The following is a 17518-nucleotide window of genomic DNA, read 5'->3' as shown; positions in this document are numbered from 1 at the left end:
AGCCACCGACGGCGCTTTGTTACGAGAAGGGAGAAACCGGGGGGCTGTAGGGTGGGGTTGTGCCTGCCGACACCGCAGAGTGCGGTCCCCGCGGGCGCTGGGTGACAGCGTGACCGTTTGCCGTTCCTCTGCCGCGGCAGATGTCCCTGAATCCGCGCCTCAGCCGCAGCCTGCATGCCCGCCCTGGGTGGAGCGGTCTTCTTTGTCGAGCCGGGACCTGCTCTCCTTTCTCGTTCAAGCAGAAGAGGAGCTAGCGAGGAAATAAAAACAAGCTCGAGTTAATGTTTGAGAAGTTCGGGTGCAGGAGAGTCTGGTAGGATTCCTGTTTATGCCTATTTTTGATTAATATCAGACAATCATTCGAAATAACAACCTGCGTCCATTACCTTTCTTTGCACAAACTGGTTTGGATGTCCTCCATAAGTAGCGGGATGACCCGCTTACAATATATTTATCTGCGTGTGTATGTCAAACGTAATATTATATATCTTCTTTAAAAATACACGTGTGCAAATGTGTATATAATACATACATAACATTTACCAGGAGAAATTTAGGCAAAGTACTGTGAATTTTCACTAGCATATTATTTTGTTAATTTGCCAGATGATCCATAACTATTAATTTGTATTAAACCAGGGGAGGGGGAAAAGGTACCCAGAGAGTATTTTTTCAAATCTGATTAAGTGTAACACAATTTTCATATAGATCTTTCACATATTTGTAATAGTCACCTAATTACCTAGTGATTTCAAATCTCAAGGTAGACAGGGTCAGGCCTAGAACACGGATGGAAGCTCTGTGAGGAAAACCTAACATTTGAGGAACAAGGACACTGTTTATTGCTGGTTCTGTCATTCAAATGAAATACAAACCTGTTGTTGTGACTAGTCTGGATCATTGCATTTCCATGCCTTTCTTTCACCCTCAAACACTGTCTGAAAAGGACAGTGTTATTGATTTTCAATGCTGTTAATTACTGACTGTGCTTAAAGCTTCATCTGCAGTTCAGGTTGGATAAATAAATATTCTTTTTTTTCCCAGTCCTTAACTGTTTCTGGTAATAATCCCGTTGGCATTGGTAAATTAATTCCATTTTCACACCATAAGTGACCAGTTTGCTAGTAAACTGGTCTTCCTTGGGTTTGGTTAGTGTAACCTTAGTATTGGGGTTAAGCCTTCCACCATAACTTTCTCTTTGCACTTTCTTGTGTCTAAAGAAAAATATTCAGGGGACTGAAAATGATCACACATGCCAACCCAAAGTGATTATTTTTTAATGGATTCCTTTGCAACTGGTGGGAGTTTGAATGTATGTTTAGATGTGTGCAAGCAAAATAATACATATATACATATTTATGAGCATATGTGCGCTGCTTCACTCGTAGAGTTTTTTTCCCAAGATATTCATGTCTTATGGTCTTTAAAAGAAGAATGCCACACAACATTTCAGTGTAAAAAAGGAGATGTTATTGTAAAGCAATAACAGTTTGTGTGAGAGCACAAGTAATTTGTACTGTTATTTGTTTTAAGGCAAGCAGTGAATTGAGCCATGTCAGGAGAAGATATTTAAGATAGATCACTTCCTTACTGCACATGTCGTAGAGCCTGGGCACCTGTAAGAGTGGGAGAAGCTTTCTGTTCTTTGTTTCTTAGAATTTTCTGTGCAACTGTCTTCATGTGCCTACACATTCCCAAATCAATCCTGTTTATTGTAAGAGCAATACATAGAAAAATGCTTCCATTTCAGCATTGATTCCTACAAGCTGAATTATATCTTGGGCATATGTACTGGAACAATCTTTTAGCCTTGAAATGGAAATTGTTTGGGCTTTTCAGAGCCCTTTCTCATATTACACAGAGGAGCCAGTGGGCTGCCAGAAGTTGAAAAAGAGAGGGAAATGGTGTTTTGATGAAACTTCTTAGGATTCTAAGTTCTCTGACATCTCAGAGAGTTTTCTGTTCATCTAATTGAACAGAATATATTAATATTCTATCTATTAATATACTGAAGCAAGGAGGTTAAGCAAATAAAAGTTGGAAAAGAATCCCCAAGAATTCTTTTCTTCTGTGTTTAGTTAAAAGTGTATTAAACTGCTCTCACCAGTTTTTGAGTTCTTTTATGCATCCTAGATCATAATCCTGGCTTTTTCATAGAAAGGACGAAAGTGCAGTGTGTTATGTTGGGAAAAATAATTAGGAATGTATATGGGGGAAGGGAAGACTAATACTTTATATTCTTCTCAGAGAAGGACCTGCATTTCCCTTCTTAAATGTGCAGTATTTGAGCTTATAAATGGGGGCCTCAGATGCTACCACAGTAAAAATAATAGTAATAAACAATGGTGTGGTGTGAAAGTGATACTTAAGGGTTTGCTATGCCTCCATCCATAAAAAGATGAGCTTTTTTCCTAATCCACAGGTCATTAAAATATATGAAGTCATATTGGGAAGTGATTTAAATATTTGCTGATATCAGGTGATCTCAGCCAGTCTGTGTAGCTAAGTATTTAGAGCTTGGAATCTAGAAGTCCCAGTATTGTTGTTTAACTTTTGTAACTTAGTCTTCAAAATTCTTAAAAATCCATTGTTTGTCTAATTAAAGGGGTTTTTTTTCAGACAAACATGTCATCTGAGATTCTCACACCTTTTCAAATCTACAAATAAGATTTACATGCATCAGTGAAAGGCAGAATCAGACACTTCTCACCATACAAGAGTCTCATCCATTTTTTTTAGGGGCATAAGCTATTGGACCTTATGACTTGCTGGTGCGACTGCTTTTCATCCTCTTCCTCAGTGAAATGGAGGCAAAGACAGATTGAAGCATCAATACTTAGTCCCAAGAATTTCATTTCAGCAGCTGCCCAAAGCAGCTGGATGGTTTGGAGTGGTTTGATAAGTATGGAAAGGGAAACTGATAGGTAGATAGAACCTGTTTCCTTATAGGTCTCTTTATTTTATGTGTTTTGAGAGTTGTTTCATGTACCAAAGCTGCCAGTTTTTAGTGTCTCTTTGTTAGAATGTCCATTTATTAACTTTCTGCCTTTTTTCTTTTTTTAATGTAGTTTTTCATTTAAGCAACTTCTGAAGCAGATGTTCTCCTCTATTATACATAGCCATTATAATGGTTGGCATATGATACTTTCAAGTTTGTGTACATTCACTTAGTTTGTTCTGTGGGATTATAGGCGTTTTAAGAATTCCTGTTACCAACACATGGGGTGACTAAGTTTTCCCAGGGAGTAATAAATAACTTGAGTGTGATGGAGAAAATGCTGGGTAAGGGAACTATTCCTTATCCTCAGCCACCCATCTCTCTCTCTTCTTCCACCTGTTTCTTTTTTTGCAAAATAAATGAGCTGTTCTGTGAGCAGCAGAACTGGTTTCCTATGCATCTTTCCCTTTGTCTCCTGAATCCTATCTGTTACAAAAAGTCCCGCACTCCTGAGTCCTCATAACACCAGCACTTGGTAAAAGACCCGAGAACTAGCCAGGAACCACTTATGTGCCAGCTGTCCAGTCAATACTTGCCCAGTGATTATCCAGTTGAGCAGTGACAGAAAGTACAAACTGAATGTGTTGTTTTTTTCAGTAGGGGTACAACTAACCAACTGCTATTGACAACATACATCAAGTAACCTCAGACTACTACTTCTTTCTGTGTGCTTTGTCCCAGTTTTGCTACTCTAGGATTTGTTCTGCTGTCTCCTCTGTTCTTTGACTACTCTCTATTTTTGCTGGCGTTTGCCATATTTTATGAGCTATTTAAGAAAGCTCCCGTTCTTCTGTCAGAGTTGGTTTCTCTTTCTGATACTAGCTTGTCTGTTAACTTTCATTATAAATATAAGTAGCTTCCCTCTCTGAAAGAGGTAAGAATAATTGTAAGTATTAAGACACTTGGAGGAAAGGAATTATAAGGAAGAAAAGGCTAGTACAGTTGAGTTAAGGAAAAAAATACTGACAAGAAATTTGCTGGTGATACCTATTGCATCTTCAAGTAATGTTATGAGGGAAGGTTTCATCTCTGAGTTTTGTGGATAAAACTAGAAGAAATATGAGCTGAGACAACATTGCTTCCCCCTTTTCTACTTAATTATCCAGAAGTTTCTGCCCAAAATTTAAAAGTAATTTGGGCTACACAGTGTCATGAGAAGAAACAGGGAAAGAAGTGTGGAAAGACAAAAGAAAAAATACATTTTGAAGCAGTCATCTGTTAATAATTTAAAGATCACTAGTTTACTAACTTTTTTTTTTTAATGGCTAAGAATTCCTTTTATCAGCTACCCTTTTCCTTTCCTTACTTAAGCCCTAGTCTTGAGAAGAGAGGCAGTTGTTAATATACTGTAAGTACAGTGCAGTGGCCATACTGAGTGAGGCTAAACTCTTCAGCCTGGTCCCTTGCTTCTGAGGGTGACCAGCGGTGCAAGTGTAAGGCAGTGTGCACACCCACAGTCAGCAGTAAAGGGCAAAGGACCTGTACCTTCAGTTAGTTTTCGAAATTAATTCATCATCTTGCAACTTTTACCTCTTCTCAGTGTTGCAGTGCTGGTCAGGATTCTACTGCCTACTGGATGTCTGTCAAGGAGGGCTGAACACAGGGAGAAACAGATAGAACTTCTTACTGACATTTCTTATATGTCTTCCAAATACTCTGGACAGAGGGGAAAAACTAGTTGTACGTTATCAGTAAGGGCAGAAGGAGGTCTTCTGTATACCAAAAGAAACCCAAACCTGCTGCTATCAAGGGTTGGATTTCAGCTCTTGTTCCACAGTTCAGTGTTTTGAAAGCTCTCCACGTGTAAAAAAGTGTCATGAAGCGGAAAACAAGGTATTAAAAACAAGTCACTGCCAAAATTGAATATGGATTATTTTGTATCAAGGAAGATTGTAACAAAGACAAGAAGCTTCTCATTGTGGTATATTTCTGTAACTATGTAGCCACTAAAGTGGCAATAGAAAATGGCATGTAATTACACTATAGCTTACCTAAATATTTTATTATGTACCCTAGAACTACTGACAAATTATTCTAGAAAATTAAGTGCGTTAGGATCAGAAGCTATGCTTAGGAGTTATTTGCTGAAACACAGTTTCCCGATCCTGTAAACCAGCTCTAATTTGTTTGTGTTTTGTTGTTTGTTTTTTCCACTTTCAATATTGTTTTCATAGGAATTTGGGGCTTCTTGGAGAATCCATAGAAAATGCAAAACGAAATAATAAAGCCTGCTAAATACTTCTCAGAAGTCGAGAAGAGTGTGCTGCTTGCGTTAGTTGAAAAATACAAATACGTGCTTGAGTGTAAAAAAAGCGACGCAAGGACTATCGCTCTGAAACAACGTACCTGGCAAGCTCTAGCTCATGAGTATAATTCACAGCCCAGCGTGTCACTGAGAGACTTCAAACAGTTAAAGAAATGCTGGGAAAATATCAAGGCACGGACAAAAAAGATAATGGCACATGAGAGGCGGGAGAAGGTAAAAAGAAGTATTAGTCCACTTATAAATACTCACATCATAGGGAAAGAGAAGATTGCCAGCATAATGCCTGAGCAAATGTACTTTTTGCAGAGCCCACCAGAAGAAGATTCTGAATATCAGCCTGATGCTTCTAGTCAAGGTATAACTGTTACTGTAACGATGCAAGTAGTACTGTTTTGTGTGTGATTTTGCCAGTGATTCTCTTTCAGCAGTCTAAATCTCTCCACTTAGCTGTGACTGTAAAGTAATTTCAGAGCTAAGATATTACAAGACCCTGCATTTCCCTAGACCCCCAGGAGTTCAGTAGGGGGGTTACTCATTTTCTAATCTTTTTTCCCATCGGTTTTTGACATACCTGCTACTTTGTGGCAAGTGTCACAGCTGCTATCATGCTGGCTTTCCAGAGAACAGTCCCAATGACATTTTGATCCTTTATAAAGTATCATTTTTCTGGGATAATCTTGTCTGATCATTTAAAAAAAAAAAAAAGGAAATCCACTAGCAGCAAATTGATGCACAGTTGTCTGCTACAAGAGTTCCCTGTAGGTGTTTCCTCCTTTGTTTTCAAGGACTAAAAACAGTGCATAGTTTTATTTCACACTGCAGTCCTGGCAAGTGGCCTTCTGAAAATGTTCAGCACTACATTCTTCTTTCTTTGGGAAGCCTGCACAGAAGAAATAATCCAAAAGCAGAAGGGAGAGTGGCCGCAGTGATTTCTTGCAAGCTATTGTGTTAGGTTCACACATAGAAGACTTTCCAAGCTCAAAAGACAACAGTCAAAAGACAACATTGTTGGATGACATTATTGCAATGTCTCTTTCATAATTGTATTTACCATAAGTAGCCATCATGATTTGTAAAGGGACGTATTTTGAGACCCTTCCCTGCAGTGGTAACTTTCATTCCATAAGTAGTTTCTCTTATTTCAGAACAATTGATAGAACCTTCTCAAAGTTAGAATACTGCAATTTTTTCCTGGAAATATACACCACTGTATTTACAACAAGTACAGTAGCAATAAGGAAGAAATAAGTAATCATCCAAGTATGCTCTCAGGTTCTTGGTATTCATGTTGATACAGCTCTTCACTTGACACATCTTTCAAAAAAATATTGCAAGTCTTAAACAGCCACATTACGGTTCAGCTCCAGACTCACTCACCTCAACTTAGATGCCCACTTCTAAATGTCTGTGTTTGCTGTAGCTCCTGTTATAGCCATGGAGGTCTGTCAAGTGCCCACAGAGGTTCAGTTCAAGACCTTAGTATTCTGTAACAGAACTGTATTATGTATGGTACAGAGTCACACGTTTACATGCGTGCATCAGTAACTATGTTACCACAAATTCATGTCACTTGAGGGAGAAAGAAGAGAATACTATAATACTTTCTCGTCTTGTTTTGCAGAGCCATTTGTTGTCTCAAATAGAGAACTTTGTGATGAAGAGAAAGAGCTGGTACATTTCCCAGTATGTGAAGGAACATCCCAACCTGAGCCTTCGTGTTCCGATGTGAGAATAGCAGCAGATAAGAACTACAGGAGTAAAGCATCTCAGGAAAGTGCTCTGAAAAAGATGCATGAGGAGGAACATCATCAGCAAATGTCAATTTTGCAACTGCAATTAATCCAAATGAATGAAGTTCATGTGGCAAAAATACAGCAAATAGAAAGAGAGTGTGAGATGGCTGAAGAAGAACACAGGATAAAAATGGAAGTGCTAAATAAAAAGAAAATGTATTGGGAGAGAAAACTGCAGACCATCACGAAAGAATGGCCTGTATCATCCTTTAACAGACCCTTTCCTAATTCCCCTTAGAACATAAAAAGGCAGAGAGTCAGTCTGAGTGAGCACATTTATGAGTAACATGCACTGGAAAGAGGGTGTTTTAATGTGAATGTACAGTGCCAGTATAGGTGCCTGGCTGATAGTGAACACACCTTGATTTTTAATGTATAGGGAAACAGTGGTAGAGTACACCCAGGGGGAAATGCTATTGGTATGTATTTCTGATTTAGCTCTCAAACATGTACAGGGTTCTAAAGTGTGAACTTATCTTCCCCTCTCAGGATACCCTAACATCCTTTTGAAATTTAAGGTATTCCAGGTACTTTTACATTGGGTGTTCTTAAGAAATTAGCTTTAAACATCAGTTTACAGTGTTTATTTTGATTTCTATCTCTTTTTATTGCTATTTCCCAAATGAAGGCAAGGGTTGGAGTCACTCTCTGTTATTGAGACAAAAGCAAGTTGACAGGTATTGGTTGGATTGTTATACTGGGGCTTAGGAAAAAAACCTTGCCTCTAGTTAATACAGTTCATAACTAGTTCTTCATAAACAGTGTGAAAATGAAGTAAGTAGCAAAAGGACCACTGTAGTACCTGAGCCCTTTGCTTATGAAGAACAGTGATGTTTTCCAGGTGGCTGGCTGAGAGAGTGGTTATGGACTGGCCCTTCAATTGTTTGAGCCTTGACCCTTAAGAAGGTGGAAAGAAGGTGACTTCTTCCTCTAAAGCCATTGTGTCCAGGCCCATCTTTTATTTAAGCACAATACCAAAATGAGAGGGTCACCTGCTGCTGCCAGTGCCATGTGCTGCTCACCTGGAGTCATTATGAGGGGAAGAGCTTTTTAATAATTCACGAAGCTCTTACAATATAGTGAGCCAGCCAGTCCTCTGACAAATTCTCCTTCCTTTTCCTTATGCAATACTTGATGATGTAGCAGCTAGCTTGTGCATTTCAACGTTTCCCTAGCTAGAAGAAAAGGTCAAGACTTGCTCTCTTTTCCTTCACATAGGGTGGGAAGCAGTTCCAGGGAATTGTTCCTGTCTTGGAGCATTGTTTTTTTAGTTCTGTCCTGTGTTACGGTGATGTGTTTCTTGCCTTTGCTGTCAGTGAGGGGTGATTGACATGATTTGTATGAAAGCATTTATATGAAGGTCCCCACAGAGTTTGGGAGTCCAGAACAGTAGATGTTAGGAAAGCACAAATAATGATAATGTTTCCCCAATCAATTGCTTAGTGCAAGGGTTAAGAAAACATGAAATACAGAACTCTGCAAAGATTCATGAGAATTTCGACTATGTGAAAAGCTGTTTTGTGGGAAGATGTACAACTGTTGTTGGAAGCAGTGAGAAAAATTAACAAACCCATGAATTTTCATTGAAAAAAAAATGAGTATACAGTTATTCAATAAAGTATTTTCAGGTCATGCTTTGTGAGGACAAGTCCATACAATGAACAACACATTCACATTAGAGTATGTGACAAAATGTACATTATCAGTTAAATCTCTTTCCTGGATGTTTTTGTTTCATGTGGAGTGAGTTTCTTCCTTTTTACTATTTTTTTCTTTTTTCTTTTTTTTTTTTTTTGGGTGTGTTTCTGTCTCTTGAGCTGCTTTTGCTGCTAGTGATTCATCTTTGCAAGTACTGCCATTACCACAGAGCTCACTGTGGCTACCGCTGTGGTACGTGTGTTGTTCCTTTCGACGTGCTAACGCTAGCAAGTGCAATGGGAGTGATTTAGTACAATTTATTTCTTATGATAGGGAAAAAAAAATTTACAGAGCTGCTGCAAGATCCAAAAAATAGGCCATGTATGAAATCTGAAGACAGTTAATTTTGACAGCAAATTCAGTTTTCTTAGAAATTGGCTGTATGAAGGAAACACAGGACTTCAGAAGAAGGATGTTATTATGGATGCTTTTTTTTTTTTTGTTCCCTGCTGAACAGAAACACTGTTGGAAGGTATAATAACAGTAGAGGCAAAAGAAAGAAGTAAACAGGAATGAAGACCTTTTTTGTTCTGAGGTTGCAGTCTGTGGTCTGGAAGATGAGTCAGTTATTTGAGTGGTTATGACAATTGTTCAGACACCATCCAGAAAAAAAGAATCGAAAAGACATTTGTCTTAACCAATGATGAGATTCCTTCCACACTGCTTCTAAGTGAAAGTAATTTGGGACTATGAAATTGAAACCATTAAGGTGTCAAAAGGTGATGAATGGAGACAATTTCAGCACTGTGAAGAGAGCAAGAAGAGAAAGACAATCCAGATCGAGATAGCCCTATGAGAAGGTATGAAATAGTCCAGGGAGAATCTCATGGAATGTGAGATTAGGGTAGTTTTGACATTGCTTGGTTTATTTTTATATTGAAAAAAGGACTTCAAATGTGCACATTTTCAGACTCTGTTAAGTGGGCAATGCCTTACCTTCTGGTGTATGCTCTTAGACCAAAAGTTAAAAGTTTTAGGCTGAACATCAGGCTCTTTTTAATGCATCTTCTATTTGAAAAAAATTGTCACAGGAGAAAAATTAGAATGATCTAAGATGAATGTATGAAAGAAAGAAAGAAAGAATAATTGTTACTTGCATAGAGGAAGAAAGGGAACAACACATCTAACACAAATGATACAAGATGCCTTTGTGATGCAGGTAATAGGTGGATACTGATGGCACAGGCTTCTGCTTTCCCATCTGTGGTTGACTGTTGAGTGCTATAAGGTTGGGAGATGGACAGGAAAATGTAAAATATTAACAAGATTAAGTAATGCAACTCCTTGCCAGGCTTTGTCTTCTCCATCTAAAGACTTTATAAAGTGTTTGATGTGCTAGAGTTTAACTGACTTGAGAAATGTTGCTTTTACCATTTCTCTTGTTTTTGCAATTACTTTCTCTAATATTAGAGTTTATCTTCTCTTTGACTTTTCTTATAGGCAGTATAACCATCTCAGACAGTATATCCATTGCTTCATCTCCCTTTTTCAAGCTTACATCATTCAAATACTTTCACATAATTGTGTTTATTCTGTAAACCATTTGGCCAAGCAATATAGGCATTTTCCCAAGGTTTTTCCATAGATAATACACAGCAGTACTTTCAGAAGAAAAAACATGCCTGTTGGCAAGAATGAACTCAAAAGATACACTGGACAAAATGGTCTCTGCTTAGCTTTGTAAGAAGAAATGCATACCTGACATGTAGTGGCCATTGCTCTCAGCCTCTATGTTCTTAGGAAGAGAAACTATGAACATCTAGGCAAAGTGTGCTGAATTCCTGTATGCTCCCCAAATGATACAAGCCTGGCTCCAGTGCTGTCTCCTTGGAGGTCATCTAACTTGTTATCTGGGACAATATTTTTCACTTGTTGATTTTTTTATTTTTTCTCTCATGTTGCTTCCCTATGCCTATGTTTCCTCTCTCCACCCTTTATTTTTAACCAGTATGAGCAGGGTATTTCATCCAGAGCTATTGTTTTGCTCTTTCCTTTCTCTTGCCCAGATTGCCTGTGTCAGAGCATGAAATGGGTGCTCCCTGGTGGTCATCTTCTCCTTCCACAGAAAGCATGGTTAGTTAGCCTGTTCTATGCCCATAGATTCTGGATTCTGTGTACAGGCTAGGAAATAAGAGGATTTTGAAGAAAGGTTAGGATAGGGAAAGGGCTGCATAGAGAAGAGCACTTTGTCCATGTAATTCTTGGAAGGACAGTTTGTGACTTGAGCTAATGAAGGGTGCTAAAGCTGTGTGATACTGATTCTTCATACATCCTCAGGTTCTGCAGAGGTTAGGTTTGGGGTTTCCTGACAACAAAAGATCCTTCTTTCTAGATAGTGGAAGAGCCTCAGTGGATTTCCATGGATATTTCTTCAGATTGAGGATTTTACCTTGACAAAGAAGTAATCCATCCTACAATCTATTATACTGCTTCCTTTGACCTCCAGGCTGGTCTGCCACATGAGCAACTACAATCTGTTATACTGCTTCCTTTGACTGCTGGGCTGGTCTGTCACATTAGCAAGAAATCTTGCTGCTTGCCACAAATCCTCTCTGTGATGCTTCTTTCTACACTGCAGAGATGTGTTTAGCCAGGGCCAAGAGACATAAGCCTCCTGGCCAGTCGTTGCTCAGAGAAGCAGTCCTTAACAGAGCCGGTGCAGCTGCTGTGGCTAAGCTTGGCCCCCAAGACTAGGGGGTTGAAATAGTCCTTTTGCAGCCCTGTGACCACAGAAAGGAAGGGTGGCTCAGCGCTATCCTTTTCTGAGTTACACCACATCTAGTGCAGCTGAGGACTTTGTTCTGAATTTTGTCTAATGATCTTTGTGTGTGTGTGTTTCCAATACCAAATTTTAACGGTTGCCCAAGGATTTACATGATTGCACAGGTGGTTTTTAATGATCTTCTGCAGACATATTTTTTTCTCTTATAGTTACAGTGGCTTTTACAGTTTGTCGTCTTCTTTCTTCTCCACTTACATTATAATGTTTCCAAATTTCATTCTGAATCTCTATGCTGACAGTCTGTGTGATCCCACTTTCATGCAATACCATACCTTCAGGTGTTTTTTTTTTCCCATGATCACTTTGAAACAATAAGCTGCTACCCTAATACATTGTTACTTTGGGGATAGAGTAATTAACATATACATTTTAAAATAACATTTAGTTGTCTTTTTCCAGGCAAGTGAATTTTCTCACAAGTGGTCTTCTGATTTCATATTTTGAGCTGCTTTTTCAAAGTTATTTTTGTAAGACTGATGGATCTTAGTTGTTTTCACAATTACCTGTCTTTTTTTTTTATTACTTTTGGGTTTTTCTCAAAGCAGCTGACTGTAAACTAACATGTGATCACTCTTCCTGAACTTTGTGTCTACTTAGGCATTCAAAAATATTTCCATGCAAATTAAGTACTAATGTGTACTAAAAGGAATGCATTTAGGCTAATAAACCAAGTAACAAGATAATAGGATAATACTCTGCTGCTGTTAATACAATTTAAAATACATTACAGAGGGTGGCACTGTACATTTGATAAAAAGGAGGCAATTTGTTAGCAACTAGAAAAATAGGATAATAGTACATTTTTACTATAAAGGTAAGCAGTGATCTCTATTTCCAGGATCACAGATTAACTTCTGTGCTGCTGATTTACAAAGGACCTTGCTTCTTATATATCTTTTAATATTTTTGTCAGGGAATTTCATAAAACATCTTGATTCTCTTACATGTTAAGAAGGTGAACACAGAAATGTGGACAGACTTCTGGACCTAAAGCAAGAGCAATAAAATAAAAAAGTATTAGCTGTGGCTCTGAACATTTTACTATTCTGGTGCTGAAAGGATTAGGCATCCCTCAACATCACTCATCCTGTTAAGAACACTGAACAAATAACAAACTTTAAAAAAAGAGGGGGATGTGGAGGGTTTTATAGTGAGTCACGAGTAAAGACAGATCTTAGCTGCCCCAAGAGGTAACACTGCCACATACATTGAACAGTTCCACCACATAGTCTTCCCTGATTACACTTTCTTGTTTTGACTCTGGACACCTCTCATACCATTCACAGCAACAAGTGCCTGAAAATTGTACAAGTAACTGCATCAAGTAGAAATCCCACCAAAGTGAATAGACTTTGTTCTTTACTAAACTGAAGTTGGACAGTTTTCTGAGACCCAGGCACACATGCTATGGAAGCATACACCCTATAGGAAGGCAGGTGAAATTTGTCCAGCATGTTGTCCGCCAAATGTCATGGGCTGTACAGCAAGGAAAAGGTCATCCACCATGTAACTGTGGACTATAAAACTGTTATATTCATACGGGGTACGAAAGAATTTTGCTGGATAGTCAATTCTTTAAGAATCAAGTATTTTCACCAAATATTCTAATTTATCCAAGTCTTAAGTTTCCCATCTGTCAAAACAACCATGGGACAGAAATCAAAGGGGAGAAAAATAGGGGAGGGGAAAAAAAAATAACAGTTAAAATAACTAGAAATAATCTGTTGTGTTCCTGATGAAGAGCTGACTAGATAAAAAACTACACTAGTTATATATATGTAGTGTAAAATATATATAGTTAGGGAAATAACTCTATAAGGTAACAAGAAGATAGATTCTAGATCATCCTTATTTAATTTATGTAGCAGGTTTTTTTAAATGATGATTTAGACTCTTTGTTTTCATCTTGATATTTGGTACAGAAGCAAAAGACTTACGTGCTTCAGTTTCTGACCAAATGTTGGAGCACCTTATTAATCAAATTTCTTGGCAAGAGAGTAGAAGTAGGTTTTCTGCAGAACTTGGGATTGATTGTGTTCCACAAGTTTTCAGCTATTTCTGCTCAGATATAAGATGCTGTTCTTGGACAGCCCTGAATCTGAAACTGCCATTACACACCAAGTTAGTCATAATTTATATGGCACTAACAAGGTGACATGTAAGCTGCTCAAGCTCTGTCCATTATTTGCTCATGTAGAAATCTCTTCCCTTTTCTTAGAATTATGCCCTGAAATTATTTACTAAGGTACAAATGTACCAGATGAATCCCCTGTGTAAGTTCCTACCATGCATTCCATATCACAGTATAATGCAGCAGTAAAAATCCTGCTTCTCTTTAATTGTGGAGTTCTGAAAATTTGACTTGTTACTTGCTGAAGCATTGCTAAAAATTATTTTGTTCTGGTAGACAGCCAAGTGTTTCCACAGGACCATCCTTCAACCCAACCCTGTGGCTTTACAACTTCTGAATACCAAGCCTATAGACTGTAAAAGGTCTGAACTGACACACACAGAGGATAAATTCTTTTCATCTGAAAAAGATCTTGCAAATGCTCTCACACACTGAGACTCTGACAAATACAAATAAGGGGGGTGATTGGGTAGATTTGGTATTTAAACCAGGACAGAAATTTTGGCAGGCTGGATGTTATCAGTGCTGGTCTAATAGAGATGTTCAATCTCTGCTTAAGGAACAATATCCAATCCAAATATTGCCTTAACTCCAACTTTCATCTAAAATGAAGTGTAATGAGAAGTCCTTGCCAAATAAAGCAACATTAGTTCCCAAAATGCACTTGTTTTGCTTTCAATTACTGGCTTACATGAGGACTCTGAGGCTAGACTGGTCTTTTATGTTACACTCTGTTGGTGGCTATTAGTGTTTGAAGAAGAATTCCCATAGTGATTTTGTCCTATTCCTCTTGAATGCAATACTCCTACTTGGGTGCACTTGGCCATGTAGTGGCATCAGGTGGACCATGGCAAGGGGCTCATGTTCTCAAGTTATCTGGCGCTGGGTGCCTGTATCTTTTCCAATTACCAAATAGGCAGTGCTGGATGAATTCATATAAAAAACTAGGAGCTCTGGACAGCAGGAACAATTACCAGTACTGTGTCACAGAGATAAAATCAACAAACCATCACAATGGTACTTTGTCTCGGCCAATTACAACACTGTCTTCTGTGGCATACCTTCCTTTTACTCCTCTTGCACACTGATACATTAATTGCTTCCTTTCAGTTTATACTTCCACAGTTCTGATGAAGCCAGTCCATATCGCTATATGTTGCTGCATGCTTGATAGATAAGTGTAGATCTCCACACTCATTCTGGTTCAAATACCAGAGTTACTGATGCTGGTGCAGAAAATCCAGCACAAGTGCGCTGTCAGAGAGCCAGGCTGGGAAAATCAGGCATGAGAAAAGGCTCACTTAAACTTTAGCCTTTCTCTTACAGCATGGGCCTAAGTGTCTCAAGCTCCATGGCACAGAAAACTCAAGCCCACATCCTGACATGAAACAGAAGTATGACCATAGTAACTGCAGTGGGTTGCTTTGATGATCTTTTAAATACCTTTGGGTGCTAAGCAATTGATTTTTAAAATTATTAGATACTAAAATCTTCCAAAACAAGAGACAAAATTATGCCCTAACAGTGTTTAACTACCAAGAGCATGAACACAGCCCCAGTCCAACATTCAGTTTTCTGTTAGGATTTGGTTAACTGGTGTGGTTAATACCACACGGGTATGATCTCACCTTTCTTTTTTGCAAAGTCTTTGCTACTTCCATCAAATTAGTTCACATTCTTAATTACAACAGTAAAGCCAACTATGTTAATTCATCCCCAATTTAGATAGATTTAAAAAATTTAACCAAATTAATGTATCAAATTTCATTCTATTTTTTTTTTTTCACCTATATGTGGGCTTTTGTGTTTAATTATACTTTCTACCTGTTTGTTTGTTTGTTTTAAATTATACCAAAAAACAACAACAAAAAAAATCTGGTTATTCAGAAATTCAAGTACAGAGACATTCTGGTCTGTTCTACTTCCTATGGAACTAGAAACTATAGCCCTACTCGTACCTTTCTTCTTGTGGTTGTGTTTGTGAACTTCCAGTCCCAAGATGTACATGCTGTTTTACCACCAACTTAGCATCCAGCAGCACCAGTGCAGTTACGGGCCCTGTTTTTCAGAGGTGCTTTCTTCAGTCAGGACTTCTGGGCAAAATGGGCTTTAGAAACCATGAACTGGATTTTCAACTGAGCATGCTGGTTACGCTTTCTGATCCCACCAATTTCCAGGGAGCACTGGAGCTCCAGTTACCCTGGGCATCTTCTGGCATTTCCAACCTATGCTACCACTACAAAGGAAAAAAATAATAGTTTTTGCTTATCAAAAGCAATCACATAATGGTTTCCATCAACATTTTTCCTTCCTGTGGCTTTTGAGTGGCTCATAGTGCTAAGTGAGTAAGAATAACTTCCAAAAAATTCATGCAGTTTAACAAATATTTTTACAATACTCAGAAAAGTAAAAAATGCTTTAAAGTGTAATTTGTTTCCAAACGAGTTATCACCCTCTCTGCTTGTACAACCATTTCATGATGGTACATCATGTTGGCATGTTTTGAGAAGTCTTATCAGCTACGTTTGTAGAAATCAAGGGACTAAAGTAACTTTCCCTTTAATTTTGCAATGATCCAGGGTATTGCTTGAGGTTGTTCCACAAGGCTCTCTCCCCACCATTGCTTTTTCTTACCCTGCAGAATCTTCCTCTCTTTTGCATGTATATTCCACCAGCAGTGGAATTGCACTTGAATTCCTCTGGTCAAAGAGACTGCAAGAATAGTCTGAAAACCTCTGAAAGCGGAAATCTTTCCATGTGTGGTCTGGGGGGCTCAAGATCACTGCAGTCTAAATGCAGAGGCACTGAAAATCAGACTTCTAAAATACTGCCAGCACAAAAGCTTGAGAATCTCAAGGAGAATCTAGGCACTCCTCTGTCATTTTTGCATAAGTGGTTGAATAGGAAACCACTCTTTCTTTACACTGTGTTGTTATTTATTATGTGACATTAGATTCTGTTGTATTTTAGCAATATATAAAATTACATTGTGCCGTGTTTGTGCTTATAGTTTGTGAGCATCTTAAACCGAACTAGCACTTAAATACTGGGCTATTTGTCATAAGATACTTGAAAATGTATACACTCCTTCTGATACTAAATATTTTAATGGAGTATTAGATGGTATCTCTTGTGGTCTTTGCCTTTTATTAGCAACAGGTTCTGGGGTTTGCTTTTTAAACTGCACTAAAACCTGTACGTTATGTAAGATACTCTTTTTAACCAAATGGTAGCCACTAGGCTAATCTGATTTTCCTAGCATGGCATCAGTCTCAGTCATCCCACCTGGTGTTGGTTTAGTGTTTCAGTGCCTCGAACACCACCAAAGCTATGGAAGTAGCTTCTGGAATTGCACCTTTAAGGAACCTTTTTTTTTTTGTCACTGTTGTTTTTAATTGATAAATAATGCCCATGTTATAGTTTCAGTCTCTAAGGAGCTTACAGTATGTCCAGGTCCTTAGAAATGTGAGGAATGGGGTTTTCATCTTTATTGTGTAGCTAACTTTCATAGCAAATTATTTTGTTGGTTGTTTTTTTTTTCTACAGAAACAGTGAATAAAAGGAGACAGAAAGTAGGGCCCTAAAATGTATACTTCCTAACAACTGAGAAATGCAACAAAAAGTACCACTGGAGAAAGAAATTCAGTAATTGTCTAAGTGAGGGGAATATACTGTATGTCTGCAACTCACAGCATATGTAATAAGGATGACTAACTGTACATTTTAGTGCCTTGTTTCTTGTAAGATGTTTAATCATAAATTACTAAACATAAATAATTAAGAATTTCTGAGAAATGTATCTAAATATTGTTAATAGAAACTGTATATTCACAGAAAAGTCAATAAATCA

At 38.1% G+C, this 17518-nt stretch overlaps 1 protein-coding gene across 3 annotated transcripts in view; it reads left to right on the top strand.

Annotated features, from left to right (window-relative positions):
• The window catches only part of MSANTD3 (Myb/SANT DNA binding domain containing 3), an 18196-nt gene extending 678 nt beyond the window's left edge, over nt 1-17518 (top strand). The window contains exons 2-5 of one of the 3 annotated variants that reach the window (XM_068147504.1): nt 141-313; nt 5173-5477; nt 5571-5619; nt 6886-17518. In XM_068147504.1, the coding sequence (XP_068003605.1) occupies nt 5205-5477; nt 5571-5619; nt 6886-7295 (732 nt within the window). In that variant the 5' untranslated portion in view covers nt 141-313; nt 5173-5204 and the 3' untranslated portion in view covers nt 7296-17518. Of the gene's footprint in view, nt 1-140; nt 314-5172; nt 5620-6885 lie in introns of all 3 variants that reach the window. The other 2 variants (XM_068147502.1, XM_068147503.1) reach the window with 2 other exon arrangements.

This window comes from Melanerpes formicivorus, unplaced genomic scaffold, assembly GCF_026170545.1.
Source record: "Melanerpes formicivorus ecotype bairdi unplaced genomic scaffold, bMelFor1.0.p_v2 SCAF_15, whole genome shotgun sequence".
NCBI classification, from domain to species: Eukaryota; Metazoa; Chordata; class Aves; order Piciformes; family Picidae; genus Melanerpes; species Melanerpes formicivorus.
Note: the sequence above shows the minus strand (reverse complement) of the source record. Positions and strands in the feature narration are given on the sequence as shown.